The 12,062-nt window shown below is 41.6% G+C and overlaps 1 protein-coding gene across 3 annotated transcripts in view; it reads left to right on the top strand.

Moving 5' to 3' along the window:
• Positions 1 to 3,123, top strand: part of NAA50 (N-alpha-acetyltransferase 50, NatE catalytic subunit) — a 293,674-nt gene extending 290,551 nt beyond the window's left edge. For all 3 annotated transcript variants that reach the window (XM_042448373.1, XM_042448375.1, XM_042448374.1), the window contains exon 5: positions 1,817 to 3,123. In XM_042448373.1, coding sequence (XP_042304307.1) covers positions 1,817 to 1,997 — 181 coding nt within the window. In that variant the 3' untranslated portion in view covers positions 1,998 to 3,123. The remainder of the gene's footprint in view (positions 1 to 1,816) is intronic.
• Positions 3,124 to 12,062: the final 8,939 nt, after the last annotated feature.

Here is a 12,062-nt window from a genome sequence, read left to right as displayed (position 1 = left end):
AGTGGCGAAGAGGCGCGGAGCGCAGCAGAGCTAGAGGCCTTCAAGGCCTCCTGCACCGTCACCCGGCTTCCTCGCCACTGCCGCCACCGTGGAAGGGCCGGATGTCGGTGCTGGGGGCCTCTTTGCCTCCAAACCAGTATCTGGCCCTTCCACGAGGGTGGAGGCATCGAGGCCGGATGCCGGCACTGGAGGTCTTGAAGGCCTCCACGGCGGCTCTGCCTCATGGCCGCCGCCATGGGAAAGGCCCGGTGGTGATGCTGTTGGGGGCCAAGAGGCCTCCAGCACCGCCATCGGGCCCTTCCACAGCGGTGGCGAGGAGACCAAGGCTTGGCCTCTGCCGCCGCCACTACCACCCGCTTTTCCCACGGCGGTGGCACTAAAAGGTAAGTAAGAGGGAGAGGGGGGGAGGGAGGAGAGGAGGGCAGATCAGGGACTTTTGTCCCCAATGGCAGAGCACGTGCACATGTGCTGCCATTGGGGACAACCTCTGGGTTTGCTATCCACAGATGCTCAAATCCGCAGGTGGCAAATCCGCGTATAAGAAGCTCCGATTGTACTCATGTGGCCTACTTTTGAGAATGTTGGTACAGGCTTCTTGGCCTTTTGGCTAAGATCAAGTGTAGAAAAACAGGAGGGGTGCAACTCTTCTTGTCTAATTAAAACCTTTTGATGCTTGGTTATCTGAAGCCAGTTCTATCTTGCTATAGGCAACAAAGCAAATAATTGTTTAAAAGTCAGATAGAGAATACCTTTGAAAATGCTTACAGTGAGGTGTGCTTAAGGTTGGCGATGATACGAAAAGATTTTCCATCTTTTCTGACACAAAAACTGCATAGTACTGTTTTGTTCCATCTTGCAGTGTTTCATGGGAGAGTAGATAGTTTGTCTCCCAGGCGTGTCAGACTAACTATTTAATGAACTATTTAAATAAAATGGAAAAAACCATTTAATTTCCAAAAACTTATGGTGTGTGCTGACTTGGTCCCTCAAATAGGCTGGTCCCAAGTTATTTCAAGGCTTCATAGATTGACATCAAGACCTTGAATTCTGTCCAGGAGCTTGCTTGCAGATGAATTTCTCCAGTTTAATAAACCAGTATATTTTTACTTGGAACTTGTTGAATTATTAAAAATGCTACTCAAAATTTCTGTAGAAATTAATTCTTCAGTTTTTAATAGGGTGCTTTCTAAGAAAGCTACAGTAGTTGGTATAATTTTACATCATTCATGGAATTTTTGTTCACAGTAGTGATGTCAGAGATCTGTCATCTTTGGCTGGCTGGCAGCAAGTGCCTCTGTCTAACAGCAATGAAATCCTCCTCTTCCATACACAAAAATTGGAAAGATTAAAATACTTGATTTAGCAGAGCCTGCAGAAGAGCCCAGAGAGTGCTTCTAGCCTTCCTCCCACCCTTCTTTTCTTATGGTTGAGATGGGAACAGAGATCAACCAGGCAATTTTGTGGTAATCTCCATCCACCTCTGGTGCGTGAAAGGCTTTTTTCTCATTAGGTTGTTAGGTTTCCTCACTGATCACAGCGAGTGTATTTATCAAAGCCTGGGTGGTAATCTGAGGGTAAAGTTGAAGTGTTTTTCTGGTGTGGGAATATCAGTATAGATCTGACAATTCAAAGTGACATTGAACAGGGTTAGAAATTATGTAGTCCTGTGTTTGATTCTGTTTGGTACCATGTATGTTCTACACCCTTATTTTATCATTTCTCCCCTTCAGTCAAATATGCATCCATTAGCATGTAGAGCCAAGTGGCAGCCTTCAGAAAATACTAATGCTTTTCCTTTGTTTCTTTTTTACCTCAGACATGTCCAGATTAGCAATGAATCGGCAATTGACTTCTACAGAAAGTTTGGGTTTGAGATCATTGAAACAAAGAAGAACTACTACAAGAGGATAGAGCCAGCAGATGCTCATGTGTTGCAGAAAAACCTCAAAGTCCCTTGTCTTGGCCAGAACACAGATGTGCAAAAATCTGACAACTGAACAAAACAGAATGAATGCTTTCTTGCACTTTCTTAGCACCAAATAAGGAAAGAGAGGCCTGATGTTTTTGCTTTTTTCCATTATCCTAATATGTGTTGTATCCTCGCCAACAAATTAATACTTTCCCAAGGATTGTCAAATTGTGTGTTTTTGCATTTGATAGCAGCTCTTTGCATTCTTTGGGATGGAAATAATACACAGTTCTAGCTGGGAGGGCCCTCAATCAATTTTCCAACGGTCAGCTTTTCTTCAGTGTGTCTGATCCTCCTGCATTCCCACTGGAAAGTATAAGCAATACCTTGCATTCAGGCTCCTAATAACATACCACAACCTTTTATTTTTAATGAAAGCTATTCCTCTCTTTTTTCTGTACTTGATTTAGCAGCTTTTTGCTTTTACTTTTTTGAACATGCATCTAACAGTCAAGGAGCTGGTGCACAGTTTTGAACTGCCATTTCTCTGTTGTGTATTGAGAGAGTAGCTGACAAGATCCATCTTTCTGAGTTGTCAGCATTGTCATTTCCCACCCCCTGACTCATTGTTCCTTGACTGCTACAAGGGAGGATTCAGAGTGGTCTGCATCATCACCCACTTCCATTCATTATAGGTTTTCCACTGGCAACAGAACACCCCTTGACTTTGGCAACGATGGAGTAAGGCAAGCATTTAAAATAGCTAAAGAACATCAGTTTGTGTCTTTTAAAAGAATTGGGAGGGGAGAGTTTTGCCTTGAAATGGCACTGTTGGTTTGCTTGCGAAGATTAAGATAAAAGATGGTCAAAACTGCCTTGACCTACATTCTAAAGACTTGGCATTAATTGTAAAATGGGAACGTTGTGGAATAGCAGGTGGAAATGAATTATTGGTGGAGCATTATAAAAGTTTAGGGGAAAAAACAGGCTTTCTCCTAATATTGTAATGTAAGAACTAGCCTACTTTATTGAGCTTTTGCTTTGTATTTTGTTATGCTTTTGTTTAAAATTTCATTTTGTGCTTTTAGCATTGATTACAATGATGCCAGCATAACTTTACAATTCTTCTTTTCATCTGGGGAAATGTACCTGGGGAGATTGGGAGGAACCTGCCCTGCCATCTTATCAATATTAAACTGTATCTCTTTCCTGGTTTTGAAACTCAGCTGTATTTTGCGCCTTTCTGGTTTGAAATAGGTTTAGTGTGGTTACAGTATAAGCTTGGTATAAGATGATCTGATTGCTGAATTGAGAACCAAGTGGATCAAAACTGAGAAAGCTTAAGTAATTTCCATTATTGTTTAGTCTTTCATTGCAGAGAAATCAGTAAACAATAGAACCTCCAGCATTCCTTGTGAGGTTAATAGTATATGCTAAAAAATGTGCCAGCAACCTAATTGTTCTTTATGCGCAGATTTTTCTGTACATCTGCATGCTAATCATTTTGTTCAAAACAAACATTCAGATAGTCCTGCAGATGCCTTGTACTTGAAGAAGTTTTGTGCTGCTTCTCTGGTCATAATTCACAAAGATTTATATATTATTTCCTCAGAATTTGTCTGCCTTTTACAAAGAGACTATAGCACATCTAAAGTTCAAGTGCCAACACTGCTTTCCTTGATCAGTTAAAGGAACAATGGTTGTTGTTTTTTGTACAGATCAAGTCAACATCAGTCCATAGCTGCCTTCTGGTGTAAAGAGAAATATATGTCCTCTTTTTTTGGAAGTGAATGGTAGATGATTAGAATGGTTTTACTTGCTCTACAGATAACTAACTTTACAGTAGTTTTCCTTTTCAAGTTCAAGGAAATACAAACCACTTGCTTCCATTTTTTTTTTTTTACATCAGTGTCATTCAGTGAATGTATTTCTCAATGTTTCTTGCGGTTTCCATTGTGCAGTAAACCTTCCTCAGTAACTATGTTCTATGTGAGATAAAAAGAAAATGATAGAAAATCAAAGCGCCACTTTTTATTTCTATCAGGTTCTGCCAGTCACTGGCTTTCTCTTTGCTCAAAAACACAGGATTTAAAACCCAAACCCCTTGTATTGTATATGTCTTTCTTGAGTACAGAAAACAGCAGCAGTTCAGATAGTTCTTTTCTTGGTATGTTGCAAAATTTTGCCAGTTTGGACAAATGTTTTGTTTTTCGAAATAGTCAAGAAGGGGATTGCCTAAAATAGTTATTATCCTTAGTATTTCACGTGTCGTCAAAACGTCCCATTCTGTTGCAGATTAGCATAGGACAACTATGTTATGTTATTTGGGAGATTCAATTAAATTAGCAGCAGCACTTCTTTTGAAGGAGCTTGTATTTGATATAATTTACATAGCCTATGGCTTAGGCTCAGCATTGTGGGCGCTCTCTTCAGACACCAGCACTGTGGAACTGCTGCACTTCAGAAGGATGCTTGGTATTTAGGAGACCATAAAACACATCAGGAAAGAAAAAAAGCACCCAGTTAGAGACATCCTTCATTTGGGAGGGAAGTGTGTGTGTGTGTGTGTGTTTGGCCGGGGGGGGGGGGGGTTTTTATATACACAGAGTGGTTGGGATAACTTGATTCAGTTAACGGTTTACTATGTCCATTAAATATGACATGCTACAGCTAAAATAAATTCTAGTTATGTTTTCATTAAATTTTCCTGGTGCCCTGTGATATCTAATAAATTTGAAGCAAAAAAAATAATAATCATTTATTTTGCTCCAGTGACTGTAGTTTTGGTTTGAATTCAAGGTGTGTTTTTTTTTTAGAATCACTGTTCATGTCTCCACCTGATCAGTTTTTGAATGAGTTAATACATACAGAATACCATTGTTATGTTAGCAAACTTTGCCCTTAGAAACCTTTTTCTGCTCTTATATAACTTGTATTATCCTTGGGAATACAGCTCTCCTGGCTCAATATGTACAACAGATTATTCACCTGGAATGGCTGTCGTTTTCCTCTGGGATGAGTGCCATAACTAACTTCAATTATTACTTGAGGCATTTCAGGTAACATTTTTGTGAAGACATTTATATAAAATATGCCTTAAAATTGCAGGTTGATTGCAGCTCTGTAACACCTTCCTTTTGTGCATCAGGAGCATTTTTGTCTTGGAAATCCACAGAAATTTAAGGTTTTAAAAACACTCCGAGTAAGCTTACAGTATGGATTGCCTTTCTCATGATCTGACTGTATAGTTCTTGCCTTACACCTCCTTTTCATGTGCCTCAGTTCTCTAATACCAGCCTTCACTCTTCGGAATTACCATTCCCATGCCAAAGAAACAAAGCCAATTTGCTGTTGGAGCTGGCTTCCAGAAACCTGATCTGGGGAAGCAGAGTTCGTTGGGCTTCTTCGAAAGCCTTTCATTTTTTCATTAATCCTGCTTTCCCATCTGATAAATCCAACCAAGAGAGAAGTTCCTTCCTGGGCCTTTGATCCCGGTTACCAGCATGGTGTACTGGTTTGAGTGTTCGACTATGACTCTGGAGACCAGGGTTCAAATCCCTGCTCAGCCATGGAAACCCACTGGGTGTCCTTGGGCAAGTCTGACTCTCCCTTAGCTTCAGAAAATAGAATTCTATCTTTACTTCCCTTCATCTGTACACTGTATATTCAGCATAGAAGTACCTTAACCTTTTTGCGCCACATTACACGCCTCAGAAATAGACGGGAAACCAGACAGCAGGATTGGAGAGTTAACAGAATGAAGATACTGGATAGATAGATAAAAAGATCACAGAACCATGCCATCTCCCTGATTCATACTGAACAGCCATTTTAAAAGAAGTGGGGAAAGTCACCCATAAAATTCAATGGTGAAACCCAACACTTTGATGTAGCTGAAATTAGACACCTTGCCTCCTGTTGTTGTTGCGTGTCTTCAAGTAATTTCTATCATGGCATTTTCTTGGCAGAATTTGTTCAGAGAGGGGTTACCTTTGCCTTTCTTTATGAGACCTCTTGGAATGTGCAGTTCCATGGACACCACAGTTTAAGACAAAGTTATCAAGGAGTTGATCATATCCAAAACATATTGTTGTTCTGCTCAGCTCTCCCTTGTTGAGGTAGTCATCCAGTGAATTCCCCAGCTCCTCAGGTTATTAATAGGAGAAACTCATTTGGGGCTGAGGAGAAAGAGCCATACTATCTCTTCCAGATGGTCACATGAAATCCTTAAACAGGAGAAAGATCTACTACAGGAATGGACAGAGTTGGGACCCATATGTATCCACAGGCTCATGCTCCCAAACAATCTTTTAAAATTACAAGAAAAGGCCTCTCCTGAATCTAAAACAGCTGAGGAAGGGATTCATAGGTGTGTGTGAGGAGGGGGCTCCAAGGGCCCTTTTCCAGCAAACAAACAAGCAAACAAAAAATGGAGTGGGGATGTCTTCCCAGAAAAGGCAAAGGGTGCTCAGCCTGAGAAGACTGGAGCAGAAGACAGAATAGGGGAAATTCAGCACAGAATAAGTAAAGAGATAATACAGGAATACCTGGTTAATCTAAATTAATATAAGTCTCCAAGAGTATTAAAAGAACTGGCAAATGTTATATCGGAGCCATTGGCAATAACCTTTAAGAAATACTGGAGAACAGGAGAAGTCCCAGCAGACTGGAGGAGGGCAAACATTGTCCCCATCTTCAAAAAGGGGAAAAAAGAGGATCCCAACAATGACTACCATGTCAGGATGCACAGGGAAGCCATTGAAATCCACAAACATCTGGATAATTTCAACCGGAAAGAAGAAACCTTAAAAGTGAACAAAATTTGGCTACCAGTCCTGAGGAATAGCAAAATAAGGACTCAGCAGATGCAAATGGGAAACCATTCAGAGTCAGGAGCTTTCCCAGCAGATAATGATCAATTAGCAGACACTAATCCTCTTTTGCATTAGCCTCACAGCCTGAGGCCAGCCGTCAACACAGAACAATACACATGCAAATCACTCCTGCCTTCCCAGGCTCACACAACCAAAGATGCTAGCGAAACGTCAGGAAGAAAATCTTCTAGAACATGGCCACATAGCCCGAAAAACCCACAAAAAACTTTTCCCTTGCTTTTGTTGTTGGGTGCTTTCAAGTCGTTTCTGACATGGTAGCCCTACAGCTACTATGGGGTTTTCTAGGGCTAAGACTCTGTGGCTCACCCAAGGCCACCCAACGGATTGCCATAGCTGAGTGAAGAATTGAACACTGATCTCTAGTGTCCTAGTTCTACACTCAAACTACTACACCATGCTGGCTCTCTTGCTTGTTGTGTGCCTTGAAATCATTTCTGACACCTGGTAGTTCTCTTGGCAGGATTTGTCCAGAGGAGGTTTGCCGTTGCCTTCCTGAGGCTGAAAGCATGTGACTTGCCCAAGGCTGAGCTGACAATGAAAGGCTATGGAATGCTCTTAAAGACATGGGAGTGCCAACACATCTGATAGTCCTGATGAGAAATCTGTATTTAGGATGAGAGGCTACTGTCAGAACAGAATATGGAGCCACAGAATGGTTCCCAATTGTCAAAGGGGTCAGACTGTGCTGCATCTTGTCATCCTGCCTGTTCAACCTATATGCAGAACATATTATATGAAAAGCAGGCATGGACATAGAAGAAGGAGGAGTGAAAATAGGAGGAAGGAATATTAACAATCTAAGATAGGCAGATGACACCATACTACAGTGCGCCCGTGCCATACGCGGCCTTGAGCATACGCGCTCAAGCCGTGGGGCGCGGAAGGGGCGGCGCATCCCATTCAATTGAATGGGCGAGCGTACCCATTGCGCCCCGCACGCTCCTGTGCCACCCTGCCGCCGCGCACAAGCCCCATTGTTTCCAATGGGGCTCAAGTATAGGTGGAATTCGCCTTATGCGGCAAGATCTGGAACGGATCCCCCGCGTAAGGCAAGGACAGACTGTACTAGCAGAAGATCTCCCAGACCTGGAACATCAAGGAAGAAAGTGCAAAGGAAGGACTACTGTTTAAAATAAAGGCGCTTAAAAGTGGCGGTCTGTTGCCACCGCCGGTTGCTGGGTCCGGGAACTGCAGAGGCCAAACCGCGCAGTTCCCAGGCGCAGCAGAAAAGAAGCGCCAAAATGGCGCTTCTTTCTGTGCCCTGGAAGTGGCACCACAAGGCACTAGTCGCGCACTTTTGGCATCACTTCCGCCACGTGACATCCGGATGCTACGCATCCACGACATCAAAATGGCGGCCCCCGTGTGGACTTGTGCCTCCATTTTGTACGGACTCAGTCCATATTAGGGTTGAGGGGCGTCAGGAAGGGCACTTCATAACCCTAATATGCCACTTCCTAACCCTAGTACGCAGTATAGGCACGTATGTAACGCACAAAAGAAAGCAAAACAATCTAGATAAATTCATACTAGACAATGAAGACTTAGAAATAGTAAAAGAATTCTCATACCTGCCATGCAGGAACTCACAATCAAACCTTGATAGAAACAGGGACCGCAGTCAGGAAATCAGAAAATTAAGAATACTGAATACAAAAGTAAAAATCATACAAGCAATTGTATTCCTCATTACCATGTAATGGTACCTTACCATGTATGGATGTAAGAGCTGGACAGTAAAGAAAGAAGGAAAACTGATTCATTTGAAATGTGCTAGAGAAGAGTGCTTACAATACCATGGACAGCCCAAAAAACAAACAAATGGGTACTTGAACAAATCAAGCCAGAACTCTCCCTGGAAGCCAAGATAATAAAACTGAGGCTGTCGTATTTCAGACCCATCGTAAGAAGGCACAAATCAATGGGGAAAAAACAATAATGCTTGGAAAGGTTGAGGGAAGCAGAAAGAGAGGAAGACCACATGCTAGATGGATAGACTCTGTTAAGGAGGTCATGGGTATGAGTTTGCAGGACCTGAAAAGAGAAGTGTAGGACAGGGAATCTTGGAGATGTCTCATCAGCTGGGTCGCTATGGGTTGAAATCCACTTGAGGGCAATTAACAACAACAAATTACTTCCCTTGATGTATTCTGTTAATGCAGGATAAAACAGTATTTGCTTTCTTTACTGCAGTGTCACACTACTGTGTCGTGTTCATTCTACAATCGTGATCAACAATAATCACAAGAACCTTTTCACATGCAATATCTACTTAGACCTGTGCATTTGGTTTTGTGACCTAAGTGTAAAATTTTGCATTTGTTGAATTTGATTTCATTAATTTCTAACCATTTTTCTCGTTCGTAAAGGACCTATGAATTCTGTCTCTATTTTCCAGTGTGTTACCTACTCCTTCCAGTTTTGTATCTTCTGCAAACATGATTAGGATCCTTTCCACCCCATCATCTAAATCATTAATTAAAATGCTGAATAGTAACAGCCTCAGTCAGGACCGAACCCTAAACATTTCACTTGTTACCTCCTTCCCAGTTTGAGCATGGAAAGGTGACAGTGTTTCCATCTGTTCCATATGGAAGCAGTTGGATAATCAAAATATTGTGGACGGCTTTATCAATACTTGTCTGAAATCCAGATAAATGCCATCCACAGCATTCCTACCGTCTACTAAACTAGTGATCTGCTTTAAAAAAAGATAAAAGATGAGTTTGGCAGGATTCGCTCTTGACAATGCCATGCTAGCTCTTGCGGTTCAAAGCATTGACATCAAGTATATGCGAATAAACTCCCATATAATTCATTCTAATATTTGTCCTGGTATTGAGAGCCAGTGTGCCATAGTAGTTTAGTGTTGGACTCTGGAGACCAGGGTTTGATTCCCCGCTCAGCCATAGAAACCCACTGGGTGACTTTGGGCAAGTCACAATCTCTCAGCCTCAGGGGAATGCAAGAGCAAAGCTCCTCTGAACAAATCATAGAGTTGGAAGAGACCACAAGGGCCGTCCAGTCCAACCCCATTCTGCCATGCAGGAACTCTCAATCAAAGCATCCCCGACAGATGGCCATCCAGCCTCTGCTTAAAAACTTCCAATGAAGGAGACTCCTCTACACTCCGAGGAAGGAGTGTGTTCCACTGTTGAACTGTCAGGAAGTTCCTCCTAATGTTGAGGTGGAATCTCTTTTCCTGGAGATTGCATCCATTGTTCCGGGTCCTGTTCTCTGGAGCAGCAGAAAACAAGCTTGCTTCCTCCTCAATATGACATCCTTTCAAATATTTAAACAGGGCTATCATATCACCTCTTAACCTTCTTTTCTCCAGGCTAAACATCCCCAGCTCCCTAAGTCATTCCTCATAGGGCATGGTTTCCAGACCCTTCACCATTTTAGTTGCCCTCCTTTGGACACGCTCCAGTTTCTCAACATCCTTTTTGAATTGTGGGGCCCAGAACTGGACACAGTATTCCAGGTGGGTCCTGGCCAAAGCAGAATAGAGTTGCACTATTACTTCCCTTGATCTATTCTAGACACTATACTTCTATTGATGTAGCCTAAAATTGCATTGGCTTTTTTAGCTGCCGCATCACATTGTTGACCCTTTCACATGTAGTCTCTCTAAACCAGTGGTTCCCAACCTTTCTAATGCCATGACCCTTTAATACAGTTCCTCATGTTGTTGCGACCCCCAACCATACAATTATTTTCATTGCTACATGCAAATATGTGTTTTCAAATGGTCTTAGGCGACCCCTGTGAAAGGGTTGTTTGACCCCCAAAGGGGTCCCGACCCACAGGTTAGGAACCACTGCTCTAAACCAAGTGTCCCCCATCCTATATCTATGCATTTCATTTTTTGCCTTAAGTACAGTACCTTACATTTTTCCATGTTGAATATCATGTTGTTAGCTTTGGTCCAGCTTTCCAGTTTATTTGGGTCATTTTGAATTTTGATACTTTAATTTTGACAGGCCTTTGAAGACTGACTACTTGAGGGGTCTGGGCCTTGCAGAATTGTGCCACACTATCTAGGTTTGATTTATTTGTTGTTTTTAATAGATGTGTTTTCATAACTGGTTGTAGTTTTATGTCTAGTTTAGTTATAGTTTTAACTTCTGTATTTGGTATAATTTTCAACTATATTTCTTTTAACTGTTGTATGCCACCTTGCATCACAGACTGGGAAAAAGGCAGAACAACAACTACAACAACCTCCTTCTATTGTAGCCCAAGAACTGGCATTCAGTGGAAAGCTTCTTCAGGCTGTGAATACGCAATATAGCCCCTGTTCTAATTGCCATTGGTAGTTTTATCCCTAACGAAGTTCCTTAATTTTCATCTATTAAATATGACGGAAACAATTGGCATAAACCATGATATAATATAACATAGATGTAGTGATAGATAGAGCTAATATTCTGTTGGGAAAGGTTGAAAGCTGAAATGCCAAGTTTGTTTCCAAACATAATGGGAAATTCCTGAGGCTTTCACATCAAACATTGATTCTTAGAGAGCCAGAAATCCCCCACTGATGGGGGAGTATTCCTGGAAATAATAGTCTCCATTTCATCCTGGAAGATTTCATCAGATACCTTAAACATAAATATCATACATAACAAGCAAATTACGGTTTAGAAAAAGCTGGATTCATAACTAATGTACACACAAATTAAATATCCTTACAGTAATTCAAAATGCCCACATCACTGCAGCCAAGGCTCAAACAGAGTGGCATGACATGTAAGTAAACCCAGGAAGATGACTAAATGACCGCTTCAATGATATATAACACCTGTTTCACAAGGAAATTAAGGCAGGGACGTATTTATATATTTATGTATTCGGTGAAGACTTTCTGTTGTCTGTCCTTACTCTTCCTTGATTCCAACAGGGCTCAGTGTAAGTCCTCCTTTCCCACCACTTTTATGTGCTAGCGTGGATCACACTGGATGGATACTTTGTTTTACCTGTATTTTTATTTAAAGAGACCCAATAAGAACTAAATGCCTTCTTGCATCTAATTTTAGGGCAAGCTAAAGCTATATTTCACCACCATGAATTATTGGCTGGTATACTACTCAACCACTTTGTGTTGCTTGGAAAGCAAGAGAACTTCTCTGCTGCTTTAGCAAATGAATAATAAAAAGTGACTGAAGTTGGAAGAGAAAACTGAGTTACAGACATTTTAGGGGCACAGTGCATTTATCCCAGATATAGTATAGTATAGTATAGTATAGTATAGTGCA

Source organism: Sceloporus undulatus, chromosome 2 (assembly GCF_019175285.1).
Source record: "Sceloporus undulatus isolate JIND9_A2432 ecotype Alabama chromosome 2, SceUnd_v1.1, whole genome shotgun sequence".
Taxonomy (NCBI): Eukaryota; Metazoa; Chordata; class Lepidosauria; order Squamata; family Phrynosomatidae; genus Sceloporus; species Sceloporus undulatus.
Note: the sequence above shows the minus strand (reverse complement) of the source record. Positions and strands in the feature narration are given on the sequence as shown.